Source organism: Macaca fascicularis, chromosome 12 (assembly GCF_037993035.2).
Source record: "Macaca fascicularis isolate 582-1 chromosome 12, T2T-MFA8v1.1".
NCBI classification, from domain to species: domain Eukaryota; kingdom Metazoa; phylum Chordata; class Mammalia; order Primates; family Cercopithecidae; genus Macaca; species Macaca fascicularis.
In genome coordinates this window covers 48,120,952-48,139,830 of record NC_088386.1, presented here as the reverse complement: position 1 = coordinate 48,139,830, position 18,879 = coordinate 48,120,952, and the positions used below count along the sequence as shown (strand labels likewise).

General features: G+C 41.8%; 1 protein-coding gene across 13 annotated transcripts in view; it reads right to left on the bottom strand.

The window, feature by feature from the left end:
• Positions 1-18,879, bottom strand: part of FMNL2 (formin like 2) — a 315,840-nt gene that overhangs the window by 16,706 nt on the left and 280,255 nt on the right. For 7 of the 13 annotated variants that reach the window (XR_012421108.1, XM_065525489.2, XM_045368243.3 and 4 more), the window contains 10 exons: positions 17,786-17,935; positions 15,566-15,667; positions 13,607-13,919; positions 13,045-13,257; positions 7,066-7,190; positions 5,889-6,091; positions 4,048-4,282; positions 2,855-2,923; positions 2,672-2,752; positions 543-672 (listed from right to left, as the gene is read on the bottom strand). Coding sequence is in view for 11 of the 13 variants with exons in the window: in XM_065525489.2 (XP_065381561.1) it covers positions 543-672; positions 2,672-2,752; positions 2,855-2,923; positions 4,048-4,282; positions 5,889-6,091; positions 7,066-7,190; positions 13,045-13,257; positions 13,607-13,919; positions 15,566-15,667; positions 17,786-17,935 (1,621 nt within the window). In the remaining 2 variants the exon portion in view is untranslated. Of the gene's footprint in view, positions 1-542; positions 673-2,671; positions 2,753-2,854; positions 2,924-4,047; positions 4,283-5,888; positions 6,092-7,065; positions 7,191-10,197; positions 10,219-13,044; positions 13,258-13,606; positions 13,920-15,565; positions 15,668-17,785; positions 17,936-18,879 lie in introns of all 13 variants that reach the window. The other 6 variants (XR_010579869.2, XM_065525488.2, XM_045368240.3 and 3 more) reach the window with 1 other exon arrangement.

Genomic DNA, 18,879 nt, shown 5'->3' with positions numbered 1-18,879 from the left:
TCAATTTCCTTACCTATAACAATGGAGATACTATTACCTTGTACATCCCAGCTATCTTAGAGTCACAGATGATTTAAATGAGAAAATGTATACCTGTCTTAGCAAAGTAGCAACCAAGAAGTGCTGATAATTTCACTAGTGTCCAGGCAAAGGCAAAATGTTTACAACTACCACACCTGAGCAAGTAGAATGGCACAAAACCAAATTAAAAGTGTTTGTTGGGTGATGATTTTCAGATTCTTATTCTCACATTTCATACAACAGCAGCAGAATAAAAAGGGCAGTGAATAAAAGAGGGAAGGGACATGACGCTCAGCGGCCTGTATCTTACAGAAAGGACACAGAGATCACCTTTACGCCCACGTTCTCTTCTGCTCTCAGGGGTGGACACCACCACAGCCGATGTGCTCCAGCTCAGAGTGGCTGACTTCTTAGCCTTGGCTTTTTAAATGGGTTCTGAAAAGTGTTTAAGCAGGAAATGGCTCCACCACAATTAAAGGCATTAATACCCAAGACGAACGGTAATAGCTGAAATCAAGTACCTGCAGCAGCTTTTTCCACATAATGAAGCTCATTATAAAACAGGGACACTTGGTGATATTTTTCTTTCACCACATTGGATATATAGTGCAACAGTGTTTGCTTTCTGTCTGTTGACTTTGTATCTAAGAGCTGAAAACAAAAGGGAACATGGGTTAGGTACAAGAGTAAAGGGTAACGGGAGAGCTACCCCTCAGATGATGATTTCCCACCCAGAGTCATTAACTGAGTAACAGTCGCCCAACAGGCTGGAGCATTCCCAGAGGAGGGTCAGGATTCCATTTGTTCCTTAGTGAACCAGTCCACTGATGCTTAACTGGCTCAAGAACTTTCCAACCAGGGCACATGCTTAACTATAGGGATGACTCTAAGCACCTGAGAATGGTTCACAGCTTTCCTCTACAGTAGTTCCTCTTTACCCACAGGTTTACTTCCCATAGTTTCAGGAAACCTGCAGGTTTCAGGTATCCAAAAATATTAAGTGGAAAATTCCAGAAGTAAACAATTCATCAGATTTGAATTGTGCACCACTCTGAGCAGCATGATAAAACCTCACACATGCCATTCCCATCCCTCCTAGACCTAGAATCACCCTTTTGCCAAGTGGATCCATGCTGTAAACATTACCTGCCATTAGTCACTTAGTAGCCATCTGGGTTATCAGGTCAACTGCCGCCTATTGCAGTGCTTGTGTTCAAGTAACGTGTTTTTTTTTTGTTTTTTTTTTTTTTTTGAGATGGAGTCTCGCCTGAGTTCAAGCGATTCTGCCCCCTGAGTAGCTGGGATTACAGGTGCCCGCTACCAAAAATTAGCCCAGCTAATTTTTGTACTTTTAGTAGAGACAGGGTTTCGCCATGTTGGCCAGGATGCTCTCCTGACTTCAGGTGGTCCGCCTGCCTCAGCCTCCCAAAGTGCTGGGATTACAGGTGTGAGCCACCATGCCTGGCCTATTTTATTTTTCAGTTACTATGAATCTCTCACTGTGCCTAATTTATAAATTCAACTTTATAACAGATACGCATCTCTAGGAAAAAAACTGTGTGTATATAGGATTCAGTACTATCTGAGGTTTCAGGCATCCACTGGGGTCTTGGATCACAGCCCCCATGGATAAGGGAGACACTGATTACTGGACTTACATGAACTCTCCCAGCCCTGCATCTACTATCCCACCTTCCTTGCCTTAAAAGAAGGATGGCTCTAATTTTAGTGCTCTTCGAAGTGAAGAGCTGGAGGAGAAATGGGGATGTAGAGCCAGCAGGTGCGTGCAGGTGCCTCCTACACAGCAGGGCTCCTATGCTCCAGTTTTTACATTTAGCTTAGCCCCTCCCTTATTTCCTAGCCTGTGAAGACCTGAAACAGACATGCTTAACTGATCACGATCTGCTGGAAGCCAGCACTGTGACTGACGGGACACTCCTTATTAAATAACTAGCTCCCTGGTCTGGGGACTCAACCCACTGCCCAGCCTTCTCATGTGGCAATCATGTTAGGCCTGCACAGCCTGGAGGGAGTCCATGGGGGATTATCTCTAGACCTGTTCACATTAGTTAGGTGACTCTGAAAATTAGAGCACCTTGCATGCAACAACAACGAAAAAATTTAAGAAAATATAGAAAAGTACTTACAAAAACAGTTTGAAAAAATTCCCTGATTCCATCCAACCTCTGCTAATATTTTAACCTACTTCCATTGTCTTTCTCCCCACATAGTTTACTTAGCTGAAATTCAACTGTACATGCAAAGCATACCCTGCTTTCTTTTCTAAACACAAACCTTTCTTGGAACACTCTTTATCAGTATGTTAATGGTGGAAGAATAATAGTTCACTATATTAACTAGCGTTACAGCACATTTAATCATTCCCATAGACCTTTAGATTGTTAATTTGCAATTATAAATAAAATACAGCATTCAAAATTCAGACACTTGAGAAAAGATTCCTAGAAATGGAAATACTGAGTCAAAGGGTATAAGTAATTACAGGTTCTATGTGCTCTCTGTCAAATGGTGTTCCAGAAAATTAGTACCAATTGAAAATATTCATCAAAACATCCCCCACCACCCTAACTTCATCTCTGCCAGCCATCTGTCCTTCAGACAGCTCTCAGATTTCTTTTAGTCCACTCACCAGATCTAAACTCTGAAGTTTAAATCCATAAACTGCTCCTCTTTTACTGCTATTCATGTAGTTTCCAAGGGCTAAGATGATCTGCAAAAGAGAAGGTGAAAACAGAAGCCCATCAGTTCAGCACATCAGGCACTGAACACAGCTGAAGTAGCCCTTCATACCTACAAGAAAAACTGCACTTGCCTCCAGAATTTTCTTGAGTTTCTGGGACGACTTTATAGAGACAGATGCTGCTATAATCGCATGTAGTTGCTAGATTCCAATCAAAGAAAGAAAAAGGGGGGGAAAAAGACATGTTAAAAATGGGAAACTAATTGGCAATTAAATATTAACACAGAAGAAAACAGGCCTGCATTTAGAGCATACAATCTTCATGATGAGAGTCTACTTTTCCAAAGTATAACAAATTTAATTGTCTTGCTAGGTTTCAGGTAATATTGTTACATGCAAGGTCTTTACTGAAACTGTTCACAATAGCAACGTAGGAACTTGCTTGTCACAAAATCTGTAACCAATCTATAACCATTAAGACTCAGAGTTAAGAGTCCATAGCTTCTTCTGGTAGAACTTAATTTCCTGCCCACCACCTCTAATCATGTCATACAATTAATATTTTTAAATCAATGGAGGAGGCATCAAAAATGAGAAAAAAAAAAAAAAAAAAAAAAGGCAGGGGGGAATATAATACCCTCCAGAAGTTCACAGAACATGTTTTCAACAGACATACTACTATAAGCAGAAACCAACAAATTTATGTTGAAACAGAATTGGGAAAGAACTGACTACTATAATCAGTAACAGTTTATTTAGAAACAGAATTGGGAGAGAACTGAAGTTTATGATATTCATAAATCTCCACAAGATTAACACAAGGGAATGAGAGATGGTTGGCTATTATGTCTATATCACCACAGTTTACTGTAACACACTTACAAGAAAGAAAACTCTTATGGTAAATTTAAAGCTTTCAGCAAAAGCTTGTAAGTCTGCTCACTAAGGAGAGGGCATCATTTTTAGAAATGAAAGTCACATTTTCACTCTTGCCAACCCCGTCAGAGCACTATTATCTTCAGGGGGGAACCAAGTTTGAGAAAAGAACCAAGTTTCTTTGTCCTCTGCCTTTTGAAATTTAGAGAACATCTGTAGACACAAAAAAATGGCATTCTTTCGGAAGAACAGCAATATGGAATATGAACATTCCCCATTTTTTCAAATTTACTTTTCATACATAATGTGGAAAAGATGGACAATTTAGAAAGTTCTGGGACGGAGTCTTTAGAACCCAACACACTGAGTGCACCTCTGGGAGAGACTTTAAAAAATTATGATTCCACATTTCTTTGGACCCCCTCCCCTGCCAGAGTTGGTCCACTCACAGGAGTCAGCATCTGAATGCTTTCAGCAAAGTTCCCAATGAAAGCCATGATGGTCATCTTCTGCATGAGCCTCTCGATTTTACTAAACTGCATCATGAACCTGTCTTCATCTGACAAGTTTTCCAGAGGCTTCCTTTCCCGCTCGTAGAGCCGAAGCACTTTCACTTCATTCTCAGTTGGCAGGAACCGCATTAAGCATTCCACAAAGTCTACAGGCAGTGTCTTCAAGTCAAATCTAAAGACAGATGTGGAGAGATTAGCCTTAGAGAGAAAAAACCTCCTACCCCTTTTTCAAGTTCATCCTTTTCAGGTCCGTCCATCCATCCATCCATCCATCCATCCTTTTCAGGTTCATCCATCCATCATCCATCTGGTACAGCTCAGCAAATACCAAATCAATGAGTCTAAGATTTCTCCACTTGTCCTGTGAAGTCCCACCCTGGTCCTGGTGCTGAGGCTTAACTATGCCTCAGGTAACTTAATTGGTTCTTCCTGAAAACCTGGACCTTGTCACAACTGCCATCCTCAGTTTTTAGGGGACTGGCATAGCTCTAAGCCTCTGGAATCAGGAGTAAATGAAAATAGGAAGAGGTAGAACCAAGGCCAAAGCATCTGATGGTTTAATGGTTCAAGGACATAGCTGACAGGCATTGTGAAGTACTACTGCTAATTCAGGAGATTAACACTGTACACATTATCACAGAATATCTGCTGAATTATGTAAAATATTTCAATTCAACCAATAGTCTGGTAGCAGTTTTTCTTCTTTGGGAAAAAAATGCATCCAAATGCCTGTATTATCTGAATGTTTTAGGTTAAGTGTGTACATTCCTTGAAGTTCTTTTTGGATATATGCTTAATTTGAACAAATTAAGTATTTGTTACAATCTCTATTCTCTATTATTCTCTGGACAATCTTTGTTCAGCTAAATAATAGAATTACATTTAATCATCATGACAAACAAGATATATAAAGATTCAAAGCCAGGCTGCACTTCAGCATTCAATGTCAGAAATGAGAACAGACTGTAGGAGGCACTGGACTACGAGATTATCACCCTGGCTGAGGACACAAAATTGGAACAAAGGATTTCTCAGGGTCATTTACACCTCTAAGTCACTAACCAAAATTTACAAGATAATCCATTTATAAATAATTAGTTCCTAAAACATTTAATAATGTCTTCGTCACATTTGAAAGTCACCATGGCCACAAGAATAGAAGGATTCTTCTAATAGAGAAGTAAAACCAATGCCTTCTATGCAGTTCAAGAGTAAAAAATGAACTTTGTTTAAAATGTCCTGAAAGTACTAAAAGCAAAACAATTCATTCCTGTTGTTATGAATTAAAATATGCATCTGTATCATATTTGCGTCTGGCATTGAACTGTATCATTCCACAAATGCCATCAAATTTGTATTCAACAAATCTGGATAAAATTCAGATACTCCAGAGAAAACTGACATCTTCTACCTTTTCTTAACATCTGCCACACTCAGCTCAACTTTCCTTTTATGTAAGCATTGCTGGAGGCCCGCATAAGAGATAATAAATGATGTCACAATCCAGATGTTATTCTTCTAAAACAATTAGTTACTCGTTCTAACACAACACTCCCCAGGGTGATTTCTGGTCCACCTCTTTCGTGTTGGCATCATATGCAACTTTGAAGTAGCACACACAGAGTTCAGGAGATCTCTGAAGTATGGATATCAAAAATTGCTCCAGCTTTTATCTTAGCTCTTGCCTCACTATTGAAATATTTGTCATCTACTAATTCATAACTTTCTCATTTTCATTTTATTATAAACTAACTAGAATATAATTTTCCTGAACTTACACATGAATAGCTTTACATATTTCATCAGCAGTCTTTCCAGCTTTCCTTAAAGTTATGGCAAGATTTTTGGCCCTGTTTGCTTCTAGTAATGTCACTTTGTTTGATCCCTTCTGTGGTATCTTCTGTTTGCTTGAAGAAAGATCAATGGCAGGACCTTGGGCTTTTGTCTTGAATATTTCCTCAAATTCATCCACATTTAAATCCTAAGGTAGAGAGGAATGACCATGGAAAATTGGATTATATTTAAAAATGAAGTCTGGAAGCCACCAGTTAGTTTCTTAAGCAAAGACATTACTTTTTCTATTAAGTACTTGTCTTTGGCCATGGCTTGCTCTATTTTTCTTGTTTTTGTTAGAGTGCAAATTCTGGCACATACACAAAAGTGAACATAGGCTGGGTGTGGCGGCTCATGCCTGTAATCCTAGCACTTTGGGAGGCCAAGGGTGGATCACTTAAGGTCAGGAGTTTGAGACCAGCCTGGCCAACATGGTAAAAGCCGCTCTCTACTAAAAATACGAAGAATAGCCAGGCGTGGTAGTGTATGCCTGTAATCTCAGCTACTTGTGAGGCTAATCAGAGAACTGCTTGAACCTGGGAGGCAGAGGTTGCAGTGAGCCGAGATTGCACCACTGCACTACAGCCTGGGTGACAGAGCGAGACTCCGTCTCAAATAATAATAATAATAATAATAATAATTAAAAAATAAAATAAAATAAAAGTAAAAAAGTGAACATTAGACTACCGATTCTAACCCACCAATTCAATTGCTTTTCAATAATTAGCTTGCATAGACAGCTGCCACAGATTAAAATTATCTATCAAATAAGGCAGTGAGTGTGGTAATTGAGTTCTTATTCACTTACAGTCTGAAAGTTTTTATGTCTTTCTCTCAATTAAGGGAAGGAATTATTATGTCAGATCTATATTCTATGGCATACACTGAAAATGCTCAAAAGCATTTATTCCAATTTAACATAACTCTTTAAACACAGTTTTAGAGCCACCTTACAAAATAGTGTCAAATGTTTTTCTCCGATATTACATATCTGTTTCTTCTTTACATCAAGGGACTTATAACACTAGTACTTTATCTCTGACACTTCCAGGTTAACAAAACACCCATGTTGGCTTTGCTGCACAGAGTGCACCTCTAGTTTCTAACCAATGAGAAAAATACCTCCAGAATTCGCTCATCATCAATTTCATTGAAGACTGTGCCATTGATCTGATTGGGCTTCAGAGCAACCCAGTTAAACACTGGCATTCGGAACTTTGTCTTGATTGGCTTCTTAATTTTCACAGCTAAAGACATCAAAGAGAATGGAATTAAGATCCCACCAAAAGCCTACGACCCTCAGAAACAATCAGACAACAGTCCTTGCAGATGACACTTTAACACTGGAGGAAGGTTGGCAAGAGGCGCGCAAGTAGGTGTTTAAAGCTGGTAAACAACACACATGGCTTCGGCCAGAGCCAGCTGAGGTCATCATTTGATTGTATTAAAAGCCGTCTAAGGGCCAAGGGTTGATTTTTTTTTTTTAACTCAGGCAACTAATTTGCTGCATTACAGTTACAATATTAGGACGATGGTTGGGACAAATAAAAAGTGTTGGAGAGCAAAGATTATTACTCATGTTATTAGATAGCAAAGAGGGCAAAAACTTGCCATATTTGGACATCCTAAATTCTTGGTTGTGGACCACATATTTACAAACAAACCTTAGAAGATGATCAGGGAGTGCAGATAGTGGCTGACTAGACTACCAGGAGTATAACGTCATGAAGGCTGACTTTCCACCAGGGCAAGACCTTCCCGTGGGTGATTCTGATATATTGGCTGCTGAGTTATTTTAAGCAGACTAAGGGCTATGAAAGGCCTAATGAGAAAATAGGTTTTTGAGGTCTTGCTCTGTCACCCAGGCTGCAGTGCAGTGGCACAATCATGGCTCACTGCAGCCTTGACCTCCCAGGCTCAGGCAATCCATCCACCTCAGCCTCCAAGTAGCTGGAACCACAGGTGTGTGCCACCATGCCTGGCTAATTTTTATATTTTTTATAGAGACAGAGTTTCACATGTTGCCCAGGCTGGTCTCAAACGCCTGGACTCAAGCGAGCTTCCCCACTCGGCCTCCCAGAGTGCTGGGATTACAGGATTAAGCCATCTTGCCCAGCCTAAGAAAACATTTAAGATGACAGAACAAAAAAAGGGGTAAATACAGAGCAAGACTCTGTCTTAAAAATAAATAAATAAAAGGGGGGAAAAAAAGGAAAATAAATTGCAGGGCATGGTGGCTCAAAGTCTTAGCACTTTGGGAGGCCAAGGCAGGTGGATCACCTGAGGTCAGGAGTTCAGGACCAGCCTGGCCAACATGGTAAAACCCCCGTCTCTACTAAAAATACAAAAATTAGCCAATTGTGGTGGTGTGCACCTGTAATCCCAGCTACTCGGAAAGCTGAGGCAGGAGAATCACTTGAACCCGGGAGGCAGAGGTTGCAGTGTGCCGAGATCATGCCATTGCACTTCAGCCTGGGCAACAAGAGTGAAACTCCATCTCAAAAAAAAAAAAAAAGAAAGACAGAATGAGAGAGAGAGAAAGAAAAGAAAGAGAGAGAGAGAGAGAGAAAGAAAAAGAGAAAGACAGAAAAAAGAAAGAGAAAGAAAGAAAAGAAAGAAAGAGAAAGGAAAGAAAGAAAGAAAGAAAGAAAGAAAGAAAGAAAGAAAGAAAGAAAGAAAGAAAGAAAGAAAGAAAGAAAGAAAGAAAGAAAAAGAAAGAGGAAAAGAAATCTAGAAAGAAAGCAATCTAGAAATTGTATTGATTCTCAGATTCAGAAATGGCCACAGTCCCTTGCCCTTCTTTTTGAAAAGCAAGTTATTCCCAGGAGTCACCTGTGTTTGACTAGGAGGTATTGATACACTCATTAAAAATACTGAAAATCTCTTAATAGAGAAAATGGGATGTATCTTTAAGGGACTATGGGGAGTGCCAACTCCTCTCACTGTGAGGGAATATGCCAAAAAAGGTAATCCATTTAAAATTATATTTATCTGTTATATATCATAAAGAAGTCTTCCCAAACCATTTAGCCATATACATTCAGCTTCATCAGTCTGTCCTGGGTAGCCCATCACACTACTTGGGAGCTTCACTATTTGTCATTATTAGCAAGACAGGCAGGAGAACTTCAGTGCTTCAGTGCAGAACAAAATAAAAGCAACACACGACTAAGCTTGTAGCTGGCTGCCTGCCTGCTTGCCTGCCTCAGTTGGCGTTAACTGACACAGACGGTGCCTCTCATTCCTCCAGAGTTACAAAGGCCATTTAAACAGCAGGAATGTCATCTGATAAATCCACACAAAAGCATGCAGAAAAACAGACACAGCTTTAGCCAAACCAGGCCTCTCCACCACCAAACGTGACACCTTTGTCCCCACTACCCCACAGTGTCAGATTCCTCACCATACAGCATTTTGTCTCCACTACCCAGGAAAACAGATGTTCTCAACGGGACGAAGGAACAGACTTTCCTCTAGCACTTGCTCTTGCATTGCCTCTGGCACTTCGGTAATGTCGGGGATCGGGGAGCAGCGGAAGGGCTGCAGAGGAGTCTTTTCATAACCTGAGGTGACAGGCTGGTGCCAATGGCTTCCTACCTTCCTCCCACGGACATGGTAGGCTCATGACGCTCGCTAGAGGTTTGCCATCTGCAACCACTCTTCTAACTGTTTAGCAAGGTCAGGAGTAAGCCTGAGATCAGAACACAGGCAAAAAAAGTTCTCCTCCTTGGAAAGGTTTACCTGGCTTTAACCAGGGTGGGAGTGAAGAGAAGGAAGGCACACAGGTGACCACTGGACACACTGTGTCCCCACGGTTTGGGCCAAAGGCGGGTGAGTGCTCCCTGGAGTGGGCCAGAGACTAGCATGAGGGAGGGAATGGAAAAGGGGCACCTGGCACCTTTTCTTTTGTTCTTTTCTCCCTAGAGTAGATCTAAAATCCTTTTAGAGTTGAAGCCTCAGATACAAATATAAAAATTAAAAGAAGAAGGAAAAAAAAAAACTTTCCTCAGAGGGAATGGAAGAGGGCATGTGAATCCAGGATGTCTTCTTCAAGGACAATAATCTCTTGTGTAGGTTCAACCAGAATGTGTGGGCAAACCTGGAATCATCATCAGCCGCCACCAACACTTCCCGCAGACACAAAGTCAAAATGCAATGGATCAAAGCAAAATGGAGTGGAAAGATGTCAAGGCACAGTGTGACCAACAGAAACACATGGCAAATACTCAACACACTCAGTGAGGAGCAACCTACAGAAAAGCTTGATTGGCCCATCTTTTGTGGAAGCAGAAAGAACAGAGAAAATACAAAAAAATTAGATATGGTTAGAGTCAAGTGGCTCAGCAGTTCACGCACTCAGCATAGAATTTCATGCTTCTTGGACACATTTCACAAGGCAGCGCGGAGCCAAAAATTCATTTCCATTCAGGCCTGCCTCCAAGACTCAACTATTTTGTTTAAAAAATTATCCTCTTTGGAAGAGGGAAGAAAAAAATTATTTCATCATAGTGGTACCCAACAGCAATACTGAACTGTACTAGGCATTTCATAGGATAGGAATAATTTTTACATGAAAAACAATCAACCAAAGTCCAAATTCGCATTGTGACGATCCAAGCACATCCTCCCAAAGAGACAGCAAAGGTTCCATCTGCTCAGCAGTCTGTCTCAGGTGACCTACCCAGGGAAAGGGAGCCAGATTGTTCTATCACAGACTTGAGAAAGCAAGCCTTATTCTTCAAATGCGTATTTCACACTAATATTTTCTCTATAAAATACAAAGAAAACTCTCAACTAGATAAACTATGGGGCCCTCCTCTTGGTCTTCTGTCTTGGCCACCTGCCCATTGAAAAGATAAGACCCTCCTGTTGCCTGTGGATCCAGAGGCCAAGTGATGTCATAGGTTTCTGACTTCCCAGGAGGCCTAAGAATATCAGCGAGGCTCTGTCTCTTGGTTCTGCCGGGGGCATCCTAATTCTGTCTGGCCTCTTGGTTCCAGAGTGACAGAGAGTTATTGAACACACTAGCAAAAACATCTCACCAAATGGGCTTCAATCACTAGGTATTAGCAGTCTAAATAAGGATGAATAATAAAGAGGGATTAAAAGCCTTGTAGAAATTGCCTGATCTCAAGCTATCAAAGACTCATAAGGGTCTTGTAATGCTTCCAAGACATCCCTCACAATCATTTAGTGGACACTTATGGAAATAAAGAGTTCCTCTATTTCCACCTACAGTCCTCTAAATTGCATAAGCCACAACAGGGACCACTTCCAAGTATAGCAAACCCTAAAAGCAGTTGGTTATCAGCCGAGCACAGAGCTCTACACATTAAAATATTGAGGCAATTGACAGAGCCAACACATTTTTAAAATCAAGCAGTGGGAAGAGCCCAAGCAAATTAATAAATAGATCAATCACACAGGACATGGCCCCTTGGAGGGAAGCTCTGGACACATCTCAGCCTCCGGGCTCTCACTCAGCTAAGGCGGTTCTGAGTTCTATGTTAGTGCTCAGGTGTGTGGAAGTGGGTGCTAAATCACACATTAGTGTTTGTCAGAGACAAAGGAAGCAGCCCTAAATGAGACACCACAGCAGACACGTCTCACAGCAAGTGCTCCTTGGGGGCTACCAAGAGTGCCTAATCAGGGTGGCCAGGTGCACGGGACAATTATGGGTTTCCACACCCAGTTACTGACAACAGCCTGGTGGTGGAACACATTCCCAGGGCTTGATATGAGGTTTCCTGTTTGTCTGTTTATATTCCATAGTCCATCAGTTCCAGGATGACTCTCCTCCAACTTTTCTCCTTCAGAAGTAATAAAAGTTCTAGAAGAAAGTGGTAGACGGGGAAAATCTTGAAGGGTAGAAATAAGTCACCAATTTACTGTGAACCTTACTGTGAACTGGAATCTTGTTTGTTTCCCTGACAGTTTTATCTAGAAGTCGGGGTGGAAGTAAAACCATGGATCTGATGTGGAGTGAATTTATTCCAGGTGACTTTGGGGCATCCAAAAGGGCTCCAGTCACTGGGATGAATGAGCCCTGATGACCGGCTGGCAGAGCTGCAGATGGGAGCCTGGAAGGGATGGAGATGGGGAAATCTTTACCGCTAAGACTGGCTTTTAGACTTTGGGCAAAAGGCTCTGAAAACTCTCACAGCCTTGGAAATGGAGGCTATTAGAGTGGTAGTTCTTCATTGCAAGTAAGGGACCTCATGAACAGGCTGAAGTAAATGAGGAGGCAGAATTACCCCATGTCACAGGGATGGCAAAGCTTAGAGCAATTCCAAATGCCAGGGAAACACTTCAGTACTGGGAAAATGGCTTGTAGCATCAATCATTGTTTCCGTGTGTCAAAACAAAGAACTTAGATTTCAAGGCATTAGAGTGACTCTCTTCCTCCTGCTCTAACCCCTACCTCCCATTTTATTTCTGGTGAGGTGAGGATGCTGTTTTCTATCTTCTGGTTGGCAAGAGGACATGAATTATTTGGAAGCATTTTAAGGCATGATAATATGGCTGTTGGCAACACCTCCTCCTTGAAGTTTAAATCCACTCTAGCAAACTCTGATATTCTCAAATGCTCAGAAGACATGCCTGGAAGCCTACATTGGGCAATTACACATAAAAGCATGTTTCCCTTTTATAGATGACATCATAAATACCATTAAAAAAAAAAAAAGATCCAGAAGCACTCAATGTCTGTGCCTAATATTGAGCTTTGACTACTACAGGTAGTATCTGTATTGACTACTCCAGGTGTCCAGAAAGTATCTGCTGAACCCACAAAAATGCACTGATCCTCAAGCAGGTAGCTTGTCTCTCTTCCATTCTCTAGGTGGGGCCAGTGGAAGGCAGGACGATGGTGTAGGAGATCAGAACCTCCCATTGTGGGGTATGGTTGTGAAAAAGACTACTCAGAGCAAAGTGTCTCCCATGCATGATGATGTCCCCTCTACTGGCTACATCAGCAGGAATTTCTTACACTAGAAAGAGATACATGTCATTGCAAGAGACCTGGACTTTGAAAAAACAGCTTCAACTCTCCGAGATAAGACAGCCTTTCTGATATGAGTACCTGGAATTCTGTGCTCTTACCTGCTAATCCTGAGTTGAAAACCACTGTGGGTGAAGATGTTCCAGGCAGCGGGGGTGCAGAGGGAAGGGGAGGTGCTAAGGGAGGAGCTGGTACAGTCTCAGCTACGGGGCCTGGGAGAGGAGGAGGAGGAGGGGGCGGCGGGGGAGGAGGAGGGGGAGGAGGAGGTGGCGGCGGCGGCGGTGGCATAGGTGGTGTTACTGGACCATTTTGCACTAGCAAAGAGAAAAGAAACAGGTGGACTTTGAAAACAGGGGAATGGCTTTCCTGCAATAAGCCATGTGCATATAAAGCCGTCTGAAAACAACACACTTAAAAGGACAAAGGACTGTTTTCAAAAACCATAAAATGTCCTCACTGACAAATGGGAAAAATATTTCAACATATGTGAAATGAGGATTTATAATTTTAATCTCAAAATGTAAACTGTTAAGAACTACTCAAGAAAACCAATTCTTAAAGAATATGCCAACAAAAACGGACAAAGGACAGAAGTGGACAGTTGGCAAAGAAGAAATACAAATATTCCGAAACTTCCTCAGTCCTCCTGCCAAGGCTTCTTACCTGTTTCAGGTGTGTCTGATGAGAGAGGCAGTGGTGGTGGAGGAGGGGGCAAGGGTCCCGAGGAAGCGGCCCCCGTTGTGGGTCCCACAGAGTTACCTGCTACCACTTCTGACCCCATGGACAACGTGCCAGAAGCCACGACTGGCAGTATGGCGATATCCCCATCCCCTTTCTTCTGAATTTTAATGGTCCCTTGTTTCTCCAGTTCATGAATCTTTTTTTCCAGGGTAGACTGTCTTTGAATTGCTTCTTCTTTTTCTTTGACCATTTTTCTTAATGTGTGAACTTGAGTATTTGCATCTTTGTAGATTTCCTGCAATGAAGTCCAAGGTCAAGAGTTTATCTTCACATAACATTCATACTTATACCAAGTCTGAATCCATCAGACTGGCAGACTGAGGATAAAGAGAAAAAAAGACACTCATATAGATGGGAATTCTTTGGAACTCAGCCAGAACCTATAAAGTTCCATTAATTATTAATTGTATGCTAGTAATGCATGTAATATATTCTAGCTATTGTTGTTGGTAATGAAGTTCTTTCCATTTAATAAATGCAGCTAACTCAGTTTTCCCTGCAGGTAGAAAGAAACAGAGCAGAAACGAGCCTGAATGCTGACTCGGGAATCTCCTGAGGGTGTTCTGGTGTGCATGTTTTCCTTCCCTATATTTTAACCTTCATTTGTAACTCTTAGATACACGTATCGGCTAACAATAGACAAAAGGGCCCTAAATCAGACTTGGATACAAATCAGACTGGGATTAAAAATCTGCAAAGCATGGAATAATCCACTCATGAGTAGCCAGGGGCTGAATGCTCCTGAATGGCTTTCTCTGGCCCTCACAACGCCCCCTTGACCAAGCTCAGGATAGCGATTGTTGTAACATTTTCCCATCGGTAATGCGGTTAACAAAACAGGCCAAAGCTTCCCTTCACTAATTACTTATTTCTGTCTAGGTTTTTAGCAGAAAACAAAGAAGTTACAATTTTCAATTCAAAGGCTGTCCTGGTTCCTTTTATAAGGGGGGCCCACAGAGGTTCTCGTGAAAGGGTTTTATGGAACTGAACTTCCTTGCTGGGCCTTGTACAAGTGATCTCTCAACACAAACCTCCAGCAAGCAGGGAGACATTCTTCACACCCTGTCTATTATTAATAATCTAAGAGTCTGAAGTTGAATTGAGTCCATATGCTACAACTGTGTCTCGAAGGCGTGCCAGAAAATAAATTTCCTGGACTGAACTGTAGGACATGTCAGGATATCAGACACACACAGACACGATAACCATCACATAAAAGGTGCCATTTCATTAGCAGTGTAAAGGCAAGTCATTTGCCTTAAAGCTCTCCAGGCGTTTTGGTGTTCTTACAGCACAATTCCAAGCATAGGGATGGCACTCCATAAATACCTGGCACATAAGGTAAACAATACTAAGGCCAAATAAAATAGCTGGGATTAGCTGATAATAAAATGGATTGGTTTGCTTTGCACCACCCCCCTTTTTTTGGTGAATACCATTAAGCCTAGCCTGTGTTGTATTTCACTGTTTCCACAGCAACCACCAAATCTGGTTTTGAGTGGAAGCAAAGCAAAGAAATACAAAGAAGCTCAAGTCCTAATAAAAATAAATAAGTGGCATGAATTAAATCCATGCTGTGTTTTTATTTCCAACCAAATGGGTGTTCCACGGAATTAACTCAGCCTCCTCCAGATGGGAAAACATTGTTGCTCCCAAAATCTGTGATAAGGAAATACTGAACCCCCCAGTATCTGATCGCACACACATGTGTATACATATGCCGACTATGTGTAGTTTTCATCAGAGCATCACCTCTGAAAGGGTTCCAATAAATATGCTGCATCAATGCATTCCTCTGAATGTACTCTGCGTTCTACTGGACAAAAGCTGGAGTACATTCCCTACCGTGCCCATCTGGGCAGCTGTCATCATCATGCTTACCCGAACGACATCCAGCTCCTTGTTCCTCTGCATGAGTTGCTTTTCCAGTTCCACAATCTTGGACATGGCTTCATTCTCTGTGTCCTGCAGTTTTTCAGATAACTGTAAAATTTTGAAAAGAAAGCTGTGTCACAATACAGGATCATCCTGATCAGGCCCTCAGTTTTCAGAAAGTGCAACTCCAAGATCATTAGGGGCCAGGGACCTACATGTGTTCCGCCCATTGTTTTCTGTAAATGGTAATATTTATAATATGGCTCTGAATACATATTTGTTTCTACCAGGAATTAATAACTTAGACATGATTCTTAATAAGACCCACATGTCTCCTCCTTACTGTTCAACATACACAGTGTGCCTCCCTCCATTTCTGCAGGGGCTAGCAAGGGTAGAGGACAGTAAGGAGAAAGAGGAGGGCGAGTCCACCTCCATCCCCCACCTCCATGCCAAGAAAGGGCCATCAGACTAAAGCTTTTGAAAGCTGCTAACATAATAAACTTGGTTCTTTCAATCTAGGTAGCCAGTTGAAAAACAACTACTGCTTGGTTCGACCCAAACTATACAAATAATAAAAGTTTGTTGGGCGCAGTGGCTCACGCTTGTAATCCCAGCACTTTGGGAGGCTGAGGCGGGTGAATCACCTGAGGTCAGGAGTTCGAGACCAGCCTGGCCAATATGGTGAAACCCCATCTCTACTAAAAAAATACAAAAATTAGCCGGGCGTGGTGGAGTATACCTGTAATCCCAGCCACCAGGGAGGCCAAGGCAGGAGAATCACTTGAACCCAGAAGGCAGAGGTTGCAGTGAGCCAAGATCGCACCACTGCACTCCAGTCTGGGCGACAGAGTAAGACTCTATCTCAAAGAAAAAAACCCACAATAATAATAATAATAATAATAATAATAATAATAATAATAAATAAGTTATTTGGGGAAGCCATTCAAATAAACAGATGGCCTGCTACAAAAGTGGACACATAAGTATGGTCATGCAATGTTGGCTGAGGCTTCAGGAGAAAGACAGGGTGAGCCATGTGTTAAATAGCTGCCTTTCACATAGGGCTCTAACATTGAGCAACTTCTGATTTCTAACATCTCCTTTAAATTCATTACAAGTAAAGAAAACCAGGGAGGCAAGGTAAGGAGGAAGAGTGGAGATTTACACTGATCGGGTTCAGCATATAATACAAATCTTCTAAGGGAAGATATACTGGGCCTGTAAAATTCTCTTTTGAAGCAGATGCCAGCTGGGCCACAGCAGCACATTTAAAGGGTTTCTGGCTCACTGACTCGGCTTACCCACAGCCATGAGGAGACCCATTTTCAGAGTGGTGGGGAAAGGTGAAAGAAACTGAGCATATGCAGTACTCTTTAAAAAATGTGGAGAAAAATAAATGAACTGTTCAAAGGAGAAAATAATAATCCTCCAAAAGGAGACATTTCATTTCATAATCAAGGAAAGTGCCCATCAGACTCACCAAAAGAATTTGGTCTTCATAATGCTTGGGTGTTTGAGAAGCACCATTTTTCTGTTAATTCTTTTACTACTGAAATATGTGGTTAATGAATGAACAAATAACCTCTAAAGGCCCTTAGAGTCATATTAGAATCAGTCTATGTCAAGAAAAATCCCTCAAAGAAAAATGAGACGCTGTCGTGTGACAGAGCTGACAATGATATTGAGGACATTCTTCAAAGAAGAGGATATATGACAAAGCACACCGATGTCCTTGAAAATGCCTATTGTTGAAATGACTCTATTTAGAATTTGAGTACCGTAAGACGGGAATGTTCAGACATGCATCACAGAGACACCAGCTAATCCTGTCCATGGGCTTGTGTGGACATAGTTGATAAGAAGATACCGCTTCACCTCAGGCCAAATTCCCATATTTCATTTCCCTCTAATCTTTTACGTAACGCCAATCATCAAACTCCCACACTCTGCTTGAGCCTATCACCAAGACTGCCAGGAAATGCACCTCAGCAGAAACTGAGCAGGTAAGTGAGCTAAAGCAAAGCAACGGCTTCTATTTCACTTTACGTTACACAGCTGCCTTTTGGCAAAAACACAGAACAGCTTCTGACAGCTCTCTATTGCAGGGTATGGCCCGTCCCTATACTCCCAATTCTTTAATTTACCACCATAAAAGCTGACATTAATTCTGTTTTGCACCCAGCTGAAATGGAAGCAGTTTTTCCTTTTCTGAGATGTAGTTACATGAGAGATGTTTTCTTCCAGTTCTTCCACCCTCTCCAAGGCAGCATTCTTAGTTTCAGCATCTTCCAGCAGAGCTCCTACATCAAAAACGTTGTCCAGGTAAGCCTGGATCTGGACCTGAAGCTTGTCACTCTCAGTGTGTTTCAGCTTCTAAAAACCAGGATAGGAGAGAACGTGGTGTTAGCTCATCTGTGGAAATGGAGTATCATTTCCTAACAGTCTGTCTTTTTGTGTTGTTTTGTTTCCTTTTGAGATGGAGTTTCACTCTCACCCAGGCTGGAGTGCAATGGTGCGATCTCAGCTCATTGCACCCTTTGCCTCCTGGGTTCAAGCGATTCTCATATCTCAGCCTTCTGAGCAGCTGGGATTACAGGCACGTGCCACTACACCCAGCTAATTTTTGTATTTTTAGTGGGGACAGGGTTTCGCCATGTTGGTCAGGATGGTCTTAATCTCCTGACCTCATGATCTGCCTGCCAGCCTCCCAAAGTGCTGGGGTTACAGGCATGAGCCACCGCGCCCAGCCAGTCTATGTGTTTTCTTTGTGACAAATAGTCCAGCCGTTTCCAAGAGAGAGCTTAACATGTCATCTTCCTTAAGAGAATTATGGAGTAACTGCCTAAGGCGTATCATCAGATGACTTTCTGGTGAATATCCTCTACCAAGTGCACACACATTTTTCCCCGAATCCTTACTGTCCCATGTAGTTATATTCCAACCTAAAACATTTTGATATACGTGAAATTGGGATGACAGAAAAATTAAAAGCAGCTTTGACAGATTATAGTCACAGCCACATAAAACCTGAGGGGTATCTGTGTAGTGGAAAAGACTGGAGTGTTTGGTATCTTACCTGGTTAGTGACAGTGGTTCCAGTAGAGGAACAAGGTTAGGCGAGAGATGGGGCAGACAGCGAGAGTTTATACTTAACCTTGGGGATTATTTTAGCACAAATTGCTAGAGCCCAACCTCCACACATCCCTCCCTCAGTCAGTATACAGCATGAACAGATCAGAAAGCTTTCCCCAATTCACTGCCTCCCAAACTAGGCATCCTGCAGTGACTCAGCTAGCTCTGGAAACTAGAGGTCAAAT